This window comes from Brassica rapa, chromosome A09 (assembly GCF_000309985.2).
Source record: "Brassica rapa cultivar Chiifu-401-42 chromosome A09, CAAS_Brap_v3.01, whole genome shotgun sequence".
Classification (NCBI taxonomy): Eukaryota; Viridiplantae; Streptophyta; class Magnoliopsida; order Brassicales; family Brassicaceae; genus Brassica; species Brassica rapa.
In genome coordinates, this window is record NC_024803.2 from 24,540,821 (window position 1) to 24,563,663 (window position 22,843).

Below are 22,843 nucleotides of genomic sequence, written 5' to 3' on the forward strand. Positions count from 1 at the left end.
ACTTTGTAAACCAATTCGGTAACATCGCATCCATGAGAACGACGAAAGACGGTTGTTTCCTAGCACTACATGTTAAGCTATCCGCCCATAGGTTCTCCGTCCGTGGTACATGAACGATGTCTGAGTTGAGGAAACTTTTTTTTAAAAGCTTAATGTCTTCCAACTAATTTTCAAATGCTGGCTATTCTTCTGGTTCCGAAACCATCTATACCAATTGAAAACAATCCGTTGCAAACGTCACCTGAAACTGTCTTAAATTCTTCATACATTTCATTGCCCAAATTAAATCCTCCACCTCCGAATGAAGGGGTGAGAGACATGCCTTTACATTCTTTGCTCCTAATAAACCATCAAAACCCGGTAAAATGCTATACCAACCTTGCCCTGAAAATAAATCTTTATCTTTCCATGATCCATCTATGAAGCACCATCGTCCTGGCGTTGCTAATGTAGAAGTGGTATGTACCTGATGCCCCCTCATTGGATCATTTATTACATGTGCCTCAGCCCAGAGTGATGAGTCCAATTATGCTAATTTGAGTGTTTACCTTGGATCAATATCCAGATTGCTAAAAACGTTGTTATTCTGGCCTTTCCATATATACCATAATATCCATGTAAATTGGAGGCCGTCCATCTTTGGATTAACTCTCCAGAAAAGATGATCCATATTAGCAAAAAGAGAACTGATAGGAAAAATATTAGGATGCGATGGTATCTTAGATAATACCCATACTTGACGTGCTGGAGGACATTCAAAAAACACATGATTTATTGATTCCTCCGGATCTCCGCATCGGACACATATATCCCCTTGTATCCCTCTTGATTTTAGATTTTAAATTGCTAAATCATGATATAAAACTGAGCTCTCATATGTTTATTGTAACCAAATAGTAGGTCTCAGATTCTTCGGCCTAAACGTTAGGTTCTTATTTGATAAATAATTTTTTAACCTAAATTATTTTTAAAGTGAGATCAGCTCATTAGTAAACAAATTATATAATTAACAAAAAAAATTTAAAAATTATTTAAGGGCCAAAAATATTTATTTGATCAAGAATATAAATTTTCTTTTTTCCATACGATATTTCTTAAATAATTTTTATATAAATTCGTCATGCGCAAGGCGCATGTCTTATCCTAGTACCTGTTTAAATGCGGAAAAAATCCCAAGCTTTGAACTTTGATTAGAAACCTGAACGCTTAAGAAATCAGGTGTTCTGAGGTCAATACCCCATCGATGAGACTGCACCTTAAGCTCTTAAGTGAGATAATTGGTGGTGATTTTGGATTTCTCTTATGAGTAGTGGGCTGGAAATGGTTAGGTTTCGGAGATGGCGACGGCCAGAACGCTTCGAGCATCCAAACGCATCGGTACGGAATGGGACAGAATGCCGGGACGCATCAGGACGGGGCGGACCTTGGTTTTCTTCGACGGACAGTTAAGACGCTGGTAAGGCATTCTCCTTGCTTCGTAGTTTGTTTCCCCAAGGCTACAAAGAGATTGGAGTTTTCCATTCTAAGAACTTGTCGTTTCGTTTTGAGGACTTATACGAAACTTCTTGTTACAAGAGACACTTTCTGGGATTTTTTGGTCGTTGATTCCATCGTGACCGATTTTGACCCCAACAATAATCGTCTAGCTTTACTTCGAAAACTACAAATCTGTTGTGTAATCTTAGAGTCTCTATGAATTCGATCCTTAAGTATTACAACTGGACCTCTTATTTGATAGAGTACAAATCACTCCTTAGAGTAATTTCAGTAATATCACTAACATCAATGATCGCACCGGCTGTGGCCAAGAACAGTCTACATATAATATTTTTTTTTCTTATAAGTTATATTTTGATTTTTTAAACGACTATAATACTAAAAATGGTAAAAGTCCACATTGAAAATTTTGTGATCAATGGTTTAACTTTTTTTTTGTTCAAGAAAGATACAAATGATCACAAATCGTATGAATACGAAGTCTCATTAATAGATATTTATAATATATATATATATAAATTAGTATCATTTAAATTAAATTATATACTATATAAAAATATAAAATATGTTAGTTTCAAAATTTGCATTGAAAAGTTATTGAGATCTTAATATTTTAATTTTGAAATTTTTATTGACAAATCTCACATTAAAAGTTTTTTTTTTCAAAACCAAATGGTATTCGCCTAGTGGTAAAGGGCTCACAGCTGTGAGTACCACCCAGGGTTCGATTCTCCTTGGCCACCCGGAGCGCCTTAAGTGGTAAGAAAATGCGGATCCTGCGGGCCTCGTGGTGATTAGTCATTGGGCCTAAAAAGCCTTTGAGATCACACAACTGTTATAAAAAAACATTAAAAGTTTTGTGAATAAGAGTTAAAATTTTTGTTATAACAAATATACAAATGTTAATAAAATCATATGAGTAGAAAGTGTCAATAGTAAATATTTATATTAAAATATACTATATATATATATATATGTCAATATCACTAAAGTTTAAATGTATACCATATAAAGTAAATAAAATGATTTTTTGATTTATTTACCAAAAAATGATTGTAAATAAATAAAAGATATTGGTTTTGATTTATGTGCTTACTCTAATGTATATACTTTTATGTATACAAATTATTTTTTAAATAGGTGGTTTCTAATATGTTATTTGATCTTGATAATCCCAAAAATACACTTCTCTAAATAAAAGAAAGTTAAACAAAAAGCAGATAGGATACAATAACTGTTATCAAATATGTATTATTCATAATCATTAATTGTCATATATATGTTATCCATATTAGGTAATTTCGTGGCTTTTATTTAAGGAAAAAATTGAATATATTCTTTTGTACACTAATAATTAATTTGATATTTAGTTTACTATAAAGTATAATATATATTTGTATGGACCAACTTATTTTTCTAAGGATTCTAAGAATCATCCTAGTGATAACACATGGTTACGAAAACATATTGTAATGCTCCAGGATTAATATATACTAGGTTTACCGCGCGGGATGAACATTATATATATTATTTTTATGTATTATAAGTTTTCAACATATTTATGAAATAATAAATATATATTGAATAATGAAAAAGTCAGTAACTATTACATATACAATTAAATTTGTGTGAACACATAAATAAATTTCTTTAATCCAAACAATCACTTTTTCTATTTATATGGTATATATTTAAATTTAAATGACATTAACATATATATATATATATATATATAGTGTATTCTTAATATTGATATATATTACTCATATAATTTTTTTGATCTTTTGTATATTTTTATAACGTAAACTTTAAATCATTGATAACAACTTTTTCATTGTGGGATTAATAGTTTTAGTAATTTATAATTTTTTTTAAAAAATTAAGGCTAAGTTTAAAAATTAAATACTAAGTTGTCAATATTTTTCCAAAGCTTTTACCAAAACCTTTTATATTTAACGAAAATTTTGAAATTAAAATATTTTTGTATTTTATATGGTATATATTTTAATTTAAACGATATATATATTATGCTTAATATTTATTAAATGAGACTTCTTACTTATATGATTTGTAATCATTTGTATCTTATCATAACAAAAAATTTAAACCAAGAATCACAAAAATTTGAAGGTGAGATTTTTAACATTTTTAGTAATTTACGGTCGTTTAAAAAATAAAAAATATAACATATACAGAAAAATTTAGATTTTATCATATGGTTAATGTAGTTGTTTAATTTATTTTATTAATTTAAAATTAAATAAATATGGTAGAGAATACACTAATTTTTTAAAAATCTTTATTATTCAAAATCATTAATTTTCATATATATACTTTTGCTATATTAGGCAATTTCGTAATTTTTATTTAAAGAATTAATGAAAATCATTAATAATAAATTTATGGTTAGTTTAATAAAAAACTTATTATATAATTAGATAGACCAACATATTTTTCTAAGGATTCTAAAAGTCATTGTGGTGATGACACATGGCTACCTTAAATGTTGTAATATTTCTCTTTTAGTATATAGGGAATAAGATTACAAAGTTGCTAAAGATGTTATAACATTTTCTCATTATTAACTTTTAACTATGCAAATACTTGGTACAACAAGGACTTACTAATCTTTTTTATTTCGATTTATTAACCTAACAGACACTTTATGTGACAACTCATCCCGCTCACTCGGAATCCGGCTTACAGCCTTGTAGGGCACCGACCCCAACTCCTCCATTATGAGTTCTTTCTGACTCCATAATTAGGTTGTTGGTGGGTCTCGAACTCAGGACCTCACAATTTAACTACTTTATATCCATCTCGGGGCTTGAACGACGTATAATGTATGGCAAAATAGGTCAGCAGGATCTTCACATAATGGTTAAAGGAACACACATAGACCAAAGTGGGTTTAATATTTTGTGATTGAATATATATTTTGGATACAAACATATAATATATATATATATATTTTTTTTTTTTTTTTGAAAATATTTTTTTTGGTTAATTTTTATTATATTAAATTATTAATAATTATCAAGTATAATAAATAAATCTAAATAGATTAATAAACTATAGCTTGTCCTTATCAATGTTTAGGTCTATATTAATGTGTTTTACATATATTATATATTTATTTATATTGTTAATATATAATTTTTTAGATATATGATAAATTATATATAATGATTCATTAATGGTATTTACGACCTTAACCATTTTTAACGTGAGAGTTCGGAAGCAAAAAAATACTTCGCAGTTAATAGTGTAGATATATATATATAAGACAACGATTTCCTTACATGTATTCCTTCTCGAACGCATACCGTCGATTGTTGTATTGAGGCTTAAGAATGACACAAAGAAGGCCATCATATAATATATTAAACGCATATAACAGCAATTCACTCCTCTGACTCACTCATCACTCATTTTTTGTTATTATTTACGACAAGACGAACAAGAATCCAAGCAAGAAAGAATAAATATTATCAAGCAATTTGGTGAATGCACTTTCAGTTTCTATCTTTAGATATATATATAGTAGATAAAAAGTGATAAAGATAATTTTGATCATCCAATCGAAATTTTGATAACTTTTTCCAAGGAAACATATCTTTTTATTTTGTATTTTCCGTTTTTTTTTGTAACTACTTTTGTAATTTCCTTATCTTTTGTAAAAAGTTATAACTTTATATTCTAAAACCCAGTTAACTAATATCAAATCATTATTTAATTTCTTACAAAAAATAAATGATTCATAATAAAACAACTATATATATATACCCAAACAATCTTATGGAAAATAACTATATTTCTAAACACAGTTAGCTATATAGTTAATTTTAATGAGGATCATATATATTAGATAAAATCTGATAAAATATATTCAATCAAATATATCCATTTAATATTTTATATATTTTACCAATATATATTTATATGTTATGTATCTTAATATTAAAACATAATTAAATAATAAAAAATACTGTTATAATATTAAATAAGTAAATTATTTTTGTTAAAATATCTGTAGTATAAGAACCAGAAAAAGATCTTGACACATTAATATTTATCTTTTTTTTTCTATATAATAGTTTTTGGTTTCAGAAAATAGTGGTTCTTCTTTGATACTCTTTGGTAAAGAAGCACAAGGCGGTAGTTGTGGCTATTGCTCAGAATTGTTTGGTAAATTGATGTCATGGTCCTGCAAGAGCTGTTACATGTCGCCTTGTGCGCTCGGAACTGCACAACCCCCCCCCCCCCCCCCCCCCAAAATGAATTCTTTTAACGAGTTTCCAAATGGGTCTCTTCCTCGGAGTATATGGTCGGTAGACAATGGTAACTAGTGCTGATACCTCAAAAATATCAAATTATTGACCTATTTTATTGGATTTGTGTAGAAAATGATTAGCATTTATACCCTTGTGGTTGCTTATGATCGGCGGATCCCGCTAGGGCCTCGATGAAATCGGTTAAGTAACCCATGGTTCGTGCTTCGGCTTTCGTGTTGGGTCTCATATATGGGTCTCTCTCCTCTCTCTCTCTCTCTCTCTCTCTCTCTCCTCTCTCTCTCTCTCTCTCTCTCTCTCTCTCTCTCTCTCTCTCTCTCTCTCTCTCTCCTCTCTCTCTCTTCTTGTCTTATGTTTGTCAGAATAATTTTTCCGTGAATTGAGAGAGATTCTGGGACACACATGAACTGTTGTTGATGTCAAGAGATGGTTTCAATCATAGAACAATGGAAAATTGTAGATTTCAAATTGAATCAATGGGAACATATATGTGATATAGTTCCAAGTTTCGTTTATTTATGTTTCGAATCATTGTATAGTTGGAGACCTTAGTTTTGTTTAGGTCTGCCTATTTTGAAAAGGCTAGTGATTAAGCTGAGTTTTGTATCTCATTAATCAACTGGTTGATCATACTCTGCTTAATGCTTACTCGAATTTTCTTATTGATTCAACTTTGTTTTACTATTGCTACGTAACTATTTGCCTCTCTCTCTTTTCTTTTGAATTATAAGTTGTAATTAGATACTGGCAATAAGTGCACTAAGAGCATTGCCCCGCTGCTACATGTCCGGTTGCGTCTTCTCTTTTATCTGTGAGCATTTGATATTTCCGTCTTGGAGATTTTTTTTGGTTCGTAGTTGTATCTCTTATCTTTTTTTGATGTGATTTCATGACTTCATGAGTGAGATATTAACAAATTCTTTTTAACATATTGTAGATTAAGAAAAACTCTCAGATGAAGGTCGAAGCCAAGGCTCATCACTAAACATCAAATTCAAAATACAAAAATGAAGCCAAGTGAACGTGTTATCTCTGCAAATGTAGCTCTTCCTCGGTGACATCTTTTAGTTATTCTGTCTTTTTCATTTCTCGTAGAAGAACAAAACCTTGTCTGAGGAAAACAATAGCCATTCCTTGGGTTGACGTGGAAGCAGCGGATCGAGTTCGGGATTAAGATCAGGATTATCCTCAATAGCCACTGTTTGGGTCACTCTATGAGCTCTGTATTGGACAATCTTCCAAAACATAATAGTTTTGAAGAACTTCAAAATGAGTCCTCATCTTTGGGTTTCGTGATTGGTGAACACCATGCCTATGGAGAATAACGCGTCCGAAATCCCATAAACATCAAGTTTTCTATTAAATTTCCTGAGAGTTGTGAAATATCCGAGAAACATCATTACTCTCCATAGTTTCCTAAATATCCGCTGAGCCCAACAATGCCTCGACTTTGTCGTCTAAGAAACCCACTAATAAAGACATGAGCCACTGGAATCCGACCAATTGGATTCCATGGTTGTGTCGCCTTGGTGGCTCTTCTTGGTTTGCGTCGTAGACCAATGCGACATAGATCACCGGAGCTATTAATAACATAATAGACATGAAAACACATCCCAAGAATATAAACCAACGTGCTTTTGTTAACATGTAGATAAAAGAACTATCAAATTTGAAGACATGACAAATTATTACATTTTAAAGAATAGTATAGAAATATGTCTCAAATAGTATGGTACATGTATATAAAGCTACATTAAAGAATGTATACTATACTATTTTTTCATTGAATATAGTATATATGGTGAGTTCATCTTCTTCAATTCATTTTTTGACAGGCTGATACACATTCACTTGAATCGCCGTCATTATTCTTAACCACCATATAGAGATCATCTTCATCTCCTCTCTCTTTTTCGACACGGCGACACTATTACCGATCTGCCGTCGTTATTCTTCACCACTATATATGTAAAGCATCATGGATATAACCCTGATGCGGTAATCTCAATCTCATTTGCAAGATTCAAAAATGAAAACAGAGTATGAAAGCAAAAGCATGATTATGAAACTAAAAATCAATGAGTTAAGAGAAGGAGAAAAATAAATGAAAGAGTTGGTGTGTTTACTCATCGTATACGCCTTAAGAGTTGTCTCTTATTTACCACAATTGGTTGTCTTTCTTGTGAGAAGAAATTAATTCCAAAATAAATCTGGGAAGAAGACTTTCATCTTTTGCAAAGTCACCAAAATAAATTATATATAAAAATGTGTGTTTTTCAAAGGGCCACGAGTTATTTTTCAATATTATTATCATTAAATCAATTTATTTTTTTTCTTACAGGTTTCACCAGTTGCATATGAGGACAATATGGAATATTATATATATAAGAGGCAAGTTGTATAGGTGAGTTAGGGGTTTTAGATAGTGAATGAATTATAATTTGTTTGAAAGTTATATAGCCCAATTCTCCTTAATTTAATTAACAACGTGCTTTTGTTAACACGTAGAGAAATTAAAATTTAGCAGATGAATATTTATGATATTATTTTTTATTTTAAATCAGATAGTCGTGATTTTTTAGTTTGTCTTTTGGTGTTGTTTAGCTTGTATTAAATTAGTCTGCTATGAGTGTTCTTCGTAACTCCTGTAAATTGTTTTTGAAAATGGTGTTAATATTTAACATTTTATCCAAAAAAACAATTATAGTACGACAAACTTATAAATCTGGTGCTTACGAATCTACGATCCCAATAACTATAGTTGTTTCAGACAAGTGGTTTGCCACAGTTTCAGCGTTCATGTAACTGGTTTTTAAGTTTGGACCACGAGCACCGCCCACATTCAACTCAAGTGGGGTTTTTTTGGGTTACTTTTTACTCTATTTTTATCTCCTTTCTCTAGTTGAAGTTTTTAACTAGAATTAAAACATTTCTTAAAAATTTAACCAATTCACATCTATTGAGTAAAAATACCTTTTTTGCATCATCATAATATTTTCTACACCGTTACCATTTACCATATAATTACAAAGTTGCTAAAGATGTTAATAACATTTTCTCATTATTAACTTTTATCGATTCAAATCCTTTTTTAAAAAACTTAAGTTTCCATTGATTAGCTCCCAAAAAGGGTATTTTACAACAAGACATTACATCTCAAACTTGATTAAATTGGTACAACAATGCCTTGTAGTCGGGTTGTGTTTAGCAACCCCGGACCAGACATCAACTTCACCACTCAGCTTGTTAATCCATGTTTGGTGCTGTCGCAACCAATCTCGCCTTTTAAATGTAATGCTGCCAGTATGAAGGTCGCAATGGAGGAAGGGATTAATGACATACCTAGAAGCCATATCCCTCAGAAATTGGGTTTGCGGAGGAAGCAGTCCTGTCAAGTTGGGAGAGTACCTGCATAAAAGAAGGAAACATCCTGGCTTGCAACCATTAGACCGCGAAGCCACTGGGATGGATGAGCCCAAAATATGCCACCACCGATGGAAGACACTGATGACTCCGACGACCCGCAGAGCAGGACCAGCCTCCATACGTATTCTTACTCTAAGAACTAGAGTAAGTTCTTTTATTGAAAGCAGAACAAAGAAGTCTCCGACGGTAGAGAACGGAGCCAACACACCACTGAGCACCCATACTCGAAACCAAGACCAGAATATGCGCACATCCCGGTGGAGGAACACCACCATACAGGACCATGGGAGAGGGCGGCAAAGGACATAGGGATTGATGGAGAGCCGACGCCTGAGAGCCATTTCCCGAATGCCGGAACAGGACCATACCTCCAAACGTAACAAACGATTCAAATACTTGTTACAACAGGGACTTATTAACCTTTTTTGGACTTATTAGCCTAACAGACACTTTAACCACTGTATATCCATCATGGGGCTTGAACAACGTCTAACGTATGGCAAAATAGGTCAGCAGGATCTTCACATAATGGTTAAAGGAACAAACATAGACCAAACATCAGAGTCAAGAATGCTTGCGAGTTATTACTCCTTGGGGATTGCTAGATGTGAGAGTGTAATTAAGAAGGTGGATTAATAAGGGAAAAATAAAACAGATGCTATAATTATCAAAACACAAACGCCAATGATGACATGAAGTCATAACTGCTTCTTTAATTCAATATACATTGCTGGAGTTCCTACTGATCCTAACTGTCCGTTCTGTGTGTGACTAACGTCTTTGACTTCCCAAACATTATAGAGCATGCTATTACCGAATTAAAAGCTCGACTTGATGCGAAACCACTTAGTCAAAAAGAATGGATCATGGAAGCTATATCTTGAGATGTACATAAATATTTTTTTTTATATTCATCTCTGCAATCTGTACAAGTATCATTTGTGCTTTGTACAATTCAAATCTGTTAAAAAACCCCAAAACTTATAGCGTTTAATTTAGGATTTTGATTTCACAGCTCCGCCAAATAGATACAACCTGTCGGATCCAATCGACGGCAAAGCAAAAGTAAAAATCTGAATTAATCTGTCTTCATCAATTAGGACCCCAACAGCTCAAGTACATGACGGTCCTGAGAGACTCCTCAGCTTGCTTTGCCTTGTCACAATCCTTGCAGGAGGCAAGGGCGGTCGTGGACGAAGAAGAGAACCTGTTCGCCTGAGCAGCGGATCTCACGTTGTTTCGGATACGTTGATTCACCGATCGGATCATGTAATTCCACCTGCATAGTCCTAATTGGTCTTTCGAGGCCTCCACGGCTCCGATGGTTGCTGCCACTAACCATGCTTTGCTTCTTGAACTCATCTTTTCTCTTTCTTTTTCTTCTTTTGGGTCAAATTGGAGAAATAAGAGAAACTCTTGCTTTGTTTTTTGTTTGTAAAAAGGAGAATTGATTTGTGAAAGTTGTTGATGAAAGAAGATGAGATTCCATGGGTTCTATTTATATAATAGAGAGCACCAGAGGATAAGAGTTTTAGCCGCTTGTTAGTGTGCAAAACCAGACGCTGTCTCCCCTTGTTTTCCCCAAGTTTTTGTCTTGTTGGTTTGGTGAATTGCTAGTTATTACCATTGTGCCCATAGTCTCCTAAGAGATCCGCAAGTGTAGCTATGCGCACTTGGTTTTTATGTATTACATTTGTTGCTTGTGCTTTACCTGAAAAACAAATTCACTGATAACTCCTTCGATTGATTTCTTTTTTTTTTGAAACTAATCTATTTGAATGATTTTGTAAAACTAATCCTTCGCTTGATCTTTTTTAAACTAATCCTTCTATTGTTTTCAGTTTGTAACCAATCCTTCGATATGTCATTTGATTACACTATAAAAGATTCAATATTACAAAGATTTACGGTTTTTATCAAATATTTCCTAATGTAATCACATATTCGGCCGGAACACACAAAACCGTAAATCTGCTCGCGAAGAACAAAGGTCATCAGTTTTCGGCGTTTTCTCGAGTTGTGGCAAGGTAGAAGGAGTGCTTGCATAAAGGAGACTCGACTTTTAGGACTGAAAACTTTTGTCAGATTTAATCTTTTTAAAAAAAAAGATTCTGACGATTTTCTTACGACGACAGTTTGTGACGGCGTGATGAGCCTCATCTATGGATCTACCTTCTTCCAAGGCTGGGAGATCACTATCTTGTTCGGGAGTGACCACTCAACCTCGTCTAGGAAAGTCCTCGACGGTTTATGTTTGAAGAGGAGCTTGCATGTGTTCTCTGTCTTCGTGTGTCAGTGGGGGTCTTCTGACTATGGCGCGTGTAGTCTACTCGTCTGATGGGAGCAGCCTTCGTCTTTGAGCAAATGTTGTTTAGACGAATAGCTTCAACTTCTCTGTTTTTCTCCAGTCATAGTATTTCCATCTCAGTACAATCTAGGAGACAATGCATTGGTGATTAGAGTGTAGAAGGTTCTTAACATCCCTATGTATAAACGTGATTAAAAAATCCTCTGAAGAGTGATGGGAATACAAGAGGCTTGTTCACCTGTTTTCGGCGGCACACATTCAAGGTCTATAACTCAAGAAGTGGTTAAATGAGGTGTCATCTTTGGTGATGGTTTGTGGTGGATTTTAAAATCCTAACGTTGGATTGGGTATTTTGAACCAACTGATGGTTTGAATCCACACTCTTAAAGGTTGTGGACTAGGAGAATGGGTAATGCAATTTATGTCAAAGTCCAAATTTTCCTTCTCTCAGTTTTAGATCTTGTCTCTTGTAACAGTGTAGTTTAAGAGAAGATTCATTTATTCCAAGTATGGTTGAATGAAATAATCTCATTGGAGTCTTTGGTTTGAGTACACGTTAGGTTGATAAGGTAGTGTAGGTAGCCCTCAAGTTCACCTAGATGATACTACTTCGAGCTTGTATGTGTAGTCAATCCGTGATGTGTAGATGATCGTGTGTAAATAAATGTTGGGAAATATAAGTTGATGTTGAGCCAAATTTGACGTGAGGTTGGCAAGGCATAGAAGGCAGTAGGGGTTGGCTCTTAGGGTTTGTGGAGGAGTTCTCTTTTTTCAGTTTAGGTTTGGTCTTCTCTTAGAGAATGCGGCGCACAGTGAAAGAGTGACGACAGATCTGTGAGTCTGGGTTTCGTGAAGAGAAGCTTTTGTTTTAGGGTCACAGTCACGACCTCGGTGTCTTGGTATGACAGTTCCAACTAATCAACGGCATGTGAGCTTTAGAGGGTTCATATACTTCGTTGACGCGTTTTCTAGTGGCTTACCAAAATGTGTTATCGCTGCTAGCAACGGCGCATGAAGAAAGGAAGAGTGGTTCATAAGTGTGGTCGTCTATGTCCATCTCGTAACCGTTTGGGCAATCTTTATCCCCATTGATCTTCCTTACTAGGCATCAATTCCTGTTTCTAGTTGAAGTAGTGTTAGATATCTTTACTGGTGGTGAGCTTTTCGTTTGTTTGGTGTTAATTAGCCTCTGACTGTCACCAAAAAAAAATTTAGGTGAGGCAAAGGCTGTCCATCTTCCGGTTCTTGAGATGGTGAAAATGGCGAAGAGGATGATGTATTGAGGTGGTATGTGGGTTTTAATCTTATTTTGGTGACTTCATTTTGTTGAAGAACCACATCCCGTGGACGTTGGTGGATCATTTGATTAGTTGTGGTGCTGCTGCTTCTTTTTGTTCCTTTGTGAGGTCTTTAGAGATCTTCTAACTATTGGTGCACCACCTTTTCGAACCTGGTCTATTTTTTTTTCTTGATGCGAGGATAGGTGGACATGACGTTCATCAAAAGTATGGGCGACTTATTCCCCAATCTTCTTCACATATTTAAAAGTTTCAGATCCCAATATCGGTTACATGTTGGAGGAGTTGACTGGGAGCCAGCTACTCCAGGGGGAAGGTGAACCATGATGTTTCAAGAATCTTCGGTTTGAAACATTTGGAAATACGGGAAACTATGTTTATTTCACCTTTTCGGACTATGTATCCCTCAGTTGAAACGACAAACAACTTTTGGAGGAACTTTAGCTATTTGACGAATGTGTGGCTTAGATTTGTAAAGGGAAGTCATATAAGTTTTTAGTAAAACCGGTTATTTGGTTTGAATCAACATTGTAATTAGTACCAGAATCTCATTTCCAAACCGGTTAATGAATAAAAATATCTATTTAAAAGTAGAAGATAAAGATATAAGAAGATGATAAATGAAGAGAATATAATAAAGAGAGAAAGAACATGATTCATAGAAGGAAGAAAAATAATTGTATTTTGATTAGTTCTTTGGGAAATAAAAATGGCCAATGCCTTACATATAATGTTTTCAACTAAATCGATACTTAAAACATTAAACTGAAAAATAAGATCAACCAAGAAATCGATAAGTGAGAAACTGAATTGTATTTTACGTAACATAACAATTCTAATATTGTGCGCTTACATTTAACTTTTGGTCTTACGAATCTACGATCTGAATCGTCTTACCTTTATCAAGTCTTTAGATCTAAAGAAAGAGAACTATCAACTGATATATCATGAATAGCATGTTCTTTTTTTGATGGTTAGGAAGAGCTTCTAGTCATAGTTTTAATTAGTTGCAGTAAGTAGAGTGTAACAATGAATCATCAGTTTTGTAAATGATTTATGTCTAATTAAATCGATTAGATAGCCTTCTGAGGCATGACATTGTTACATACAAGTACGATGATAATGGTAACATTTATCTACGTAAGAAAAATTGGCCATATGCTTAAGCGGACAAAGCTTCCAGATTTTCTCAGCGACCTGATTTGGGTTTTGTTAAGAAAATCCACTGATATATATTTTAAAACTTGAACCCCAACAAATCAGAAACATGACTGTCCGGAGAATTTGTAACGACGGACTTCTTGAATATTTTCAATTTCATCAGAAAAAGCTCGAGTGGTTTTTCTACAGCAGAGATCCCCTATATATTAATTGAGAAACATTTAAAAAGTTATAACTTGTAGTTTGTATTAATTAAAAATTATCATACTGAATTTTCACGTAATTAGAATGCTAATTTGCTTACATGACGGCTTGGGTATCAATGAATAATTTTGTTAGTCCAAAATTAAATCGTTAGAGAATGTTATATTATATAGTATGTCTATTATGAACCATTCATTTATCAAACTGAAACATTATATATTTTTCCTTAAATAAAACCTACGGAATTACCTAATCTGATTAAGATACATATGGCAATTAATGATTTTAAATAATAAAGATTTGTTAACATTCTGTATATTTTCTATCATTTTGTTTAATTATTTATTATTAAAATAAATTACACAATTACTTTAATAATATAATAAGAACTTTGATTTTTTTTTGTATATGGTGTATTTTGAATTTTTCAAAACGAGTATAAATTACTAAAACTATTAAAAGTCTCACATAAACTTTTGCGATCAAGGTTTAATTTTTTTCTATAATAAGATACAATGCTTATAAAATCATATGTATAAATAATATTATTTTAATAGGTTTTTATGTATACATCATATGAAAATACATACTTATATTTTGATATCTGCATTGACTATATATTGAAAAGTTAATATTTTAATTTTGAAATCTTAATTGTTATTTAAATGATTACAAATTATTGAAACCACTAAACATTCCAGATTAAAAAAAATCGTTGGTGTAAAATTTTGTTATACAAATATGCAAATATGCAAATAATAATAAAATCATATGAGTAGAAACCTCATTTAATAAATATCTATATTAAAATTATATTATATCTCTATGTTAATATCATTTAAATTTAATTAGATATCATATATGATATATAAGATTGATTGTTTTGATTTATTTATCCTAAATGATTGTGAATAAACAAGAGCGGTCGTTTGATTTATATAGGCACACCAATTTTATTACATAATAGTAACTGATTTCTTAGTAATTTAATATATAATTATTATTTTATTATTTCATAATATGCAGAAAAATATAAAATAATGAAAATAAAATATTTATTCTGCACAAGGCGTATATCTTAACCTGAGTATGTATCTTTTTAATAATTTTAAATCATATACATTTTCTAAATATCAGGCCAAAACAAAATAACGAAATAAGAATAAACTCAAAAATCAATATTTATATCGAGCAATAACCAAAATAAGAAAAATATTGAAGATAGATAAGATTGACAGGTGAACATAAACTTCTCATAACAATAATTAACTTTTAAATTGTTAAATCATGATTTAAAACGGAGCTGGCATAGTTTCATTGTAACGAAATAGTATGTCTGAGATTTTTCAGCCTAAACGTTAGGTTCTTATACGATAAGTGATTCTTTACTTAAAATATTTTTAAAAATGTGATCAGCTCATCAGTAAACAAAATTATGTAATTAACAAAAAATTTTAAAAAAAATTGTATAAGGGCCAAAAATATTAATCCGATCAAGAATATAAATTTTATTTTTCCAAACGATGTTTCTTAAATAATTTTCATATAAATTTATTCTGTGCAAGGTGAATGTTTTATCCTAGTTTATTTTATAAGTGTTGAAATATGTGTAGTCTTTGAAAGTTGGGACAAATAACCTATTTTTTAATTAAGTGTCGGACGTTCAGTGAGCATTTGGAACGATTGTAGATCTGGCTGAATGATGGTAAACTGATCATGACGATTGTAGATCTGGCTGAATGATGGTAAACTGATCATGAAATGATCGGTAAACTGATCATCGAATAATCTTATATACGGATTTGTGTGGTCTCATTTCTAAAAAAATAAAAAACAAATGAGTCTTAGGGAAAGAAACAAAGAGAAAACAGTTCTAAAAAGAGAAGTTCAAGCAGAAGAAACAAACGAGTTATTCAAATCTTATCAAAATAAAATGACCTAGAATTAAAAATCCATTGATGTTAATGTTACTATAATTTATCTTGTGTGACATATGTCTTTAAACTTCCCGAGCAAGTTATTACCGAATGTAAAGCTTGGCTTGACGGGAAACCTCTTAGAAATTCAATTTAGGAAGAGCATATAGTCAAGCTCGATATCAACAACAGTGGAAAAGTATGATGTGTTAAACGAATGGATCATAGAAAGCTCTATATTTTCCAGTAACATGCAGGATTTACATTAACTCTTATAATCATCCCTGAATTCTGTACAAGTATCATTTTGCCTTATACAGTTCGAATCCGTTATTTGATTGCATCCCGAAAGAACCCATCAAAACCCCAAAAACTCATAGCGTCTATTTAGGATTTTGATTTCATAGCTCCCGCCACATAGATACAACCTGTCGGATCCAATCGACCGCAAAGCAAAAGTAAAAATCTGAATTAATCTGTCTTCATCAATTAGGACCCCAACAGCTCAAGTACATGACGGTCCTGAGAGACTCCTCAGCTTGCTTTGCCTTGTCACAATCCTTGCAGGAGGCAAGGGCGGTCGTGGACGAAGAAGAGAACCTGTTCGCCTGAGCAGCGGATCTCACGTTGTTTCGGATACGTTGATTCACCGATCGGATCATGTAATTCCACCTGCATAGTCCTAATTGGTCTTTCGAGGCCTCCACGGCTCCGATGGTTGCTGCCACTAACCATGCTTTGCTTCTTGAACTCATCTTTTCTCTTTCTTTTTCTTCTTTTGGGTCAAATTGGAGAAATAAGAGAAACTCTTGCTTTGTCTTTTGTTTGTAAAAAGGAGAATTGATTTGTGAAAGTTGCTGATGAAAGAAGATGAGATCCCATGGGTTCTATTTATATAATAGAGAGCACCAGAGGATAAGAGTTTTAGCCGCTTGTTAGTGTGCAAAACCAGACGCTGGCTCCCCCTGGTTTTCCCCAAGTTTTTGTCTTGTTGGTTTGGTGAATTGGCTAGTTATTACCATTGTGCCCACCTGTTGACACATATGCAGCTAGCCGCAATAGGTTTTGCTTACTATATTGGCACTCGTGCCCATATAAACAAAAAGTTTGTAATATCTCCTCGACTCCTCCGATTGATTCTCCTTTTTAGGCTAATCATTCGTTGGTTTGTAAATATCAGGTTTTTTTTCACACGTCATGTCTTTAATTAATATCAACAGTTAGACCATGATTAACCTCAATTTATTAAATAAAGTTTTGATCTTCGACTAAAAAACGATTCTTAATTTTTAACCAAAAAAAACTAAAAATTCTCTTTTAAATAAGAGATATAAACGATGTTTCTTAACTGAAAAGTGTAAAGAGAAAAAAGTATAAGAGATATCTCAAACTTTTTTTTTTTTGAAACACTTAAAAGATATCTTAAATATTTATTGGTTTTCCTAAGATTTTGTCTTGTTGGTTCGGTGAATTGTGCCCCACCTGTTAACAAATTGGATAAGAACTAATATTGTATTCTAAGAGATCGGAGATGGCCGGAAGTGCAGGTAGGCGCAGTGCCGATCCTGGGTTAAAGCGGGTAAAACTCATGTTTTAGGCGTCAAATTATGTTATACTCCCTCTGTTTCTTATTACTTGATGTTTTACTCAAATGCACAAATATTAAGAAAAACTACTTTTTATCAAAATCATCGCTAAATTATAATATAAAATTAGTTTATTTAATTATAAATAAAAACTAAAAAAATCCAATTGGTTACACAGTTTTTAATAAAGTTAAAGTTACATAGATTTGTGCAAACTTCATCTATTATAAAACAACAAAACTTCTCTAAAACATCAAGTATATTGAAACGGAAGGAGTATATTTTAGGGGCAGCATGATTATAAAAGTTTGATGTGGTACAGTGGTTCAAATTTTTACTTGTGAGTTACCTGTTGTTGGGTTTTATAGCATCTTCAATATATAACTTCAATTTTTCCTCTAAAATGAAGTAAATTTCATTATGAAGTGAGATATGAAGTTAGGTTGGAGCATTCCTTACTCCATATTCACTTTTACTTTATTTTAGTGAAAAAAATGGAGTAACTCTATTATAGAGTAACACCATTAAAGCAAAAGTTACACTATAATAAAGTTACTCTATTTTTGTGTAAATTATAGAAGAAAAAATAGGAAAAAATAGAGTTTCATTGGAAATGGTCTTAAGCGCCAAAACATGTGGGATCTGTTGGGATTGTGAAATCCCGTGTCCAACTCTATATTATCCGATTAGTACGATATTGTCCACTTTGGGCCTAATTGGCAAGCCCGCATGGATTTACTTTTGGTTTCCATCCCAAAAGGCCTCATACTATTAGAGTTGGACATCTCTTTATATATTAGACACTCCTTGTCTAATTATCCAATGTGGGACTTGGATTGACATCTCTCATTCTCCCCCTCAAGCTAAGGACCACACACCTTGTGCCCTTTTTCCTCTAGCGAATCATCTCGGTGCCTTGTCGCATCTTCGACATTCGACACCCTTAGTCGCAAGGTTACTTTGAGTTGCTGTTGCTTTGAGGATGCTCTTCCCACAATTCCAGGATCTTCTGACTAATCTCTGCCGAACCTCCCTTTCCATCTTGAAGGGTCCCATTCCTACTCGAAGGGTATTTTGGTCTTCTTGAAGATATTCGTCAACCGCTCTGATACCAATTCAGATCTCTTAGAAACACAAAGAGTTATAAGAACAACTTTTCTTATTAGCTTTAGAAACTACTCAAAACTAAAGCTCTCAATATGTTTCACTTAGATCATATGGAACACCTCTCCATTAGACCTATATTTATATGAAAGACAATTCCCTTTAACATGTGGGATATGGAAAACACAAACCTAACCTAAATAGAAACTTCCTTTTCCTATTTCTAGGTTTCCTTATTGTGTTTATCTTAACATATTAAACATCTAATAATATGTTAAGTTTCCACAAGCTTGGAATTATCCAACATTCACCCCCTTAATTCCAACTTGAATTAGGGAGATCAATTTCTTGAACTCCGATTAAGCTCCTCATTTGCTTGAACTCAATCATCAAGTAATCATCCTCGAGCACACCATGGTGTGCGAATCCACCCATTGGATTCACATCTTTCTCAAGGTTAGACCGGATGCTCTCCTTGCTTCCGTACCGCTCCTTCTTAGAATCGGCCCAGTTCTTGTAGAACCTTCTCATGACCTCTTCACTTAAGTTGCGATGAGTCTTGTGGCTGAAGCTCACTGCGATGATAACTCTGGTCACATCCGCCATCTTGCGTACGTGAACTCTGGGAAGGATGTCGGCCTTCTGCTCAACACCCAACTGATTTATCTCTGGTTCATCTTCAGCCTTTAAGAACCTTGATTCCATTGGTACGTGCGTTGTGTCACACGCTTCCACCTTTGTGTTACACACTCCTCCGTGAGTCGTGTTGCACACTTCTACGTGAGTCGTGTTACACACTTCCATCTTTGTGTCACACAGGATTCCTTGAGTCGTGTTGCACACTCCTACGTGAGTCGTGTTACACACTCCCATCTTTGTGTCACACAGGATTCCTTGAGCATACCTCTCTTGCTTTATTCGGATTCCGTCTGCTCCTTGAATCACCTCTATGCCAAGGTAGTACGTTAGCTTACCTAGATCTAACATCTCGAACTTCTTAGACATCTCCTCCTTGAATTGCCTAATCACCTTAAGTGAAGTTCCTGTCACAAATAGATCATCAACGTAGATGGCAATGATCAAGACGTCTCCTCCTTCAGTCTTGCAGTACACTGATGGTTCCTTTGTGCACTTCTCAAATCTCATCTCTTTGAGAACCTGATCAAGTTTCACACTCCATGCTCTGGGTGCCTGGCGTAACATATGCAACGTCTTGTGTAACACACAAACTCGATCCTCTTCTCCTTTCTTCTCAGAACCAGTTGGTCTATCTACAAGCTCCCATATCTTGTTTCTTGTGATAGACTCCAACTCGTCTTCCATAGTTTCAACCCAATCTTCTTCATAAGATAGGTTAAACTCATCTGAGGCAATCTCACCTCCTCTATCGGTGCATCCTAGATTGAACACATCTGAGGCAACCTCTCCTCCTCTATCGGTGCAACCTAGATTGAACATAGCTGAGGCAAACTCTCCTCCTCTATCGGTGTGAAATCTTTTGAACCGATAGAATGCCTCACGATTATCTGCTGGCGTTGGTGGTGCGATTCGTCCACACAAATCTCCAAGCAATAATCTCAATGGCTTTGATGTACAAACCATGGCCTTAGTCAGGAATGTATCTCTGATTTGCTTCCCTGCAAAACATGTGTCACACACGCCTTCTTCGTGTGTTACACTCGGGAATGAGTGTCTCATTTGCTTCTCTGCGAGACATGCGTCACACACGCCTTCTTCGTGTGTTACACTCTGCATTCCTAAGACCATCTCCTTCCTTACCATGTTGTTCATCACTCCATAGCATATATGTCCTTGTCGAGCATGCCACCTCCATGTAGCATCTACGTCCCTGACATGTAAACTCTCCGAGTAGCTTATCTCCATAGGGGTCTTGTAGAGACGGTTTGGAGATCTTGTCACATGAACTAGCAACCTTCCATGCGAATCTGTGAGCGTTAAGTAGACATCTTTCATGTTAACCTCACATCCGTTCTCTGTTGCTTGCCCAAGACTCAATATATTGTGCTTCAGATCAGGTATGTAGTATATGTCCTTGAGTGCCTTCTTCTCTCCAGTCTTGCACACAAAGGTAACCACACCCTTTCCTACAATGTCAACACACGATCCATCACCAAACTTCACTTTCCCTTTGGTGTTGAGATTCAAACTCGAAAAGAACTCCTTATTCCCTGTCATGTGATTGCTCGCTCCATTATCCAAATACCAGACACTTGCATCGCCTTTGTTGATATCAAGATTCTTCGGAATCACCTTATCTTCGTTCAAAAACACCACCTCGTGTACATAGAGTGCATCAGCCTCTTCTGTCTCGTTTAGGTTGGTTTCTTGATTCTTTTCTGTCTTTTCGGGACAGACAGTTGCGTAGTGACCAGGCTTGTCACATCTCCAACATATCAGCTTTGAACGATTCTTCTTCGAGTTGTTATCTTCGGTGTGTGACGCACGGTTTTGGTTGTGTGACCTACCTCGACCTCTGCCTCTACCGTTCCTTCCTCTTCCTCTACCACTGGAATTCTCATAGTCCCTCTGACTATGCTCTTCATTGTTCGAAAACATCAGCTTCCCTTGGTCTTCTTTCTGAGTTTCTTCTCCTACACGCTCCTCGTATGCTTTAAGCCTTCCAACTATGTCTTCAAACCCCGTCGAGTTGAGATCTAGGACTTGCTCAAGTGATGCTACGATCTGGATATACTTGTGTCTCGGAAGACCCTTCAAGAACTTCTTGACCATCTTGGATTCTTCTATGTTTTCTCCCAACGAGGTTGCTTTGGATGATAGGCCCGATATCTTCCCCGCGAAGTCATCGACCGTATCTGCATCATCCATCTTCAACCTATCAAACTCTGTCATCAACGTCTGAAGTCTCGCCTCCCTTACACGATCAGCTCCTAGGTGTCGCGACTTGATGGCGTTCCAGATCTCTTTTGATGCGGTTTGTTCTCCCACCTGGAGAATCAAAGTCTCTGGAACAGATTGAAACAAAAGAGCTATCGCAACATCGTTCTTCTTTTGATCATCTGAACCGGGTTCGATTGTGTCCCACACTTCATGAACACGTAGTAGAACCTTCATCCTCATCGACCAAACTGTGTAGTTTGTCGATGACAACATCGGACATTGGATGGATGTAGATCCAAAGTCCTTCGTGCGTGGAGCCCTAGTCACTTCAGCCATCTTGCCGTCGCGATCTCTTGTTCACAAGCACCAGGATCTTAAGCTACAACTTAAGCTTAGATCGAGTCTCCAACCTGAGGCTCTGATACCAATTGTTGGGATTGTGAAATCCCGTGTCCAACTCTATATTATCCGATTAGTACGATATTGTCCACTTTGGGCCTAATTGGCAAGCCCGCATGGATTTACTTTTGGTTTCCATCCCAAAAGGCCTCATACTATTAGAGTTGGACATCTCTTTATATATTAGACACTTTTTGTCTAATTATCCAATGTGGGACTTGGATTGACACGTGGGATCAGGCTTGGATAAGCGCAATGATTTTTGCTAACTATATTGACATTCGTGCCTACATAAACAAAAACTTTGTAATATCTCCTCGACTTTTCCGATTGATTCTCTTTTTAGGCTAATCCTTCGTTGGTTTGAAAATATCAGGTTTTTTTTTTCATAGGTCATGTCTTTAATTAGTATCAACCCTTATATCTCTTGTTTGTTGCGTTGACTTTGACTTTTCGGATTATAACACAAGCCATTGTATTTTCAGCTTATTGGATTACAAACAGTCGCATATATCTGAAGAAATCTAAACCTCAACGAAACTGTTACACTACACAATTCTTTTATAAATAACCAAAAAGATTCGACGTATCACTTTACTTTGGTATTTTATTTTCACTTTGTTTATATTATTCAACTTTTCGTGTATCTATCAGTTAAATCATGGTAAAATTAAACATGTGATGGTAGTCTAATGGCAATCTCTTTGGAGTTTAGCGTATATCAGTGTTGAGTTTGATTTTTTTTTAGAACTAAATTATCATCATTTAGAAAGTTTGGGTTTGGACTTCGGCC

At 34.5% G+C, this 22,843-nt stretch overlaps 2 protein-coding genes across 2 annotated transcripts; both read right to left on the minus strand.

Annotated features, from left to right (window-relative positions):
• Window positions 1–5,146: 5,146 nt before the first annotated feature.
• LOC103840072 lies at window positions 5,147–17,034 on the minus strand. The gene is made up of 2 exons (XM_009116555.3): window positions 16,463–17,034; window positions 5,147–10,181 (listed from the first exon to the last, which is right to left on the minus strand). The coding sequence occupies exon 1, from the start codon at window positions 16,855–16,857 to the stop codon at window positions 16,588–16,590; it is 270 nt and encodes an 89-aa protein (XP_009114803.2). The 5' UTR covers window positions 16,858–17,034; the 3' UTR covers window positions 5,147–10,181; window positions 16,463–16,587.
• Window positions 10,102–10,764, minus strand: LOC103840071. The gene has a single exon (XM_009116554.3). The coding sequence runs from the start codon at window positions 10,575–10,577 to the stop codon at window positions 10,308–10,310; it is 270 nt and encodes an 89-aa protein (XP_009114802.1). The 5' UTR covers window positions 10,578–10,764; the 3' UTR covers window positions 10,102–10,307.
• Window positions 17,035–22,843: the final 5,809 nt, after the last annotated feature.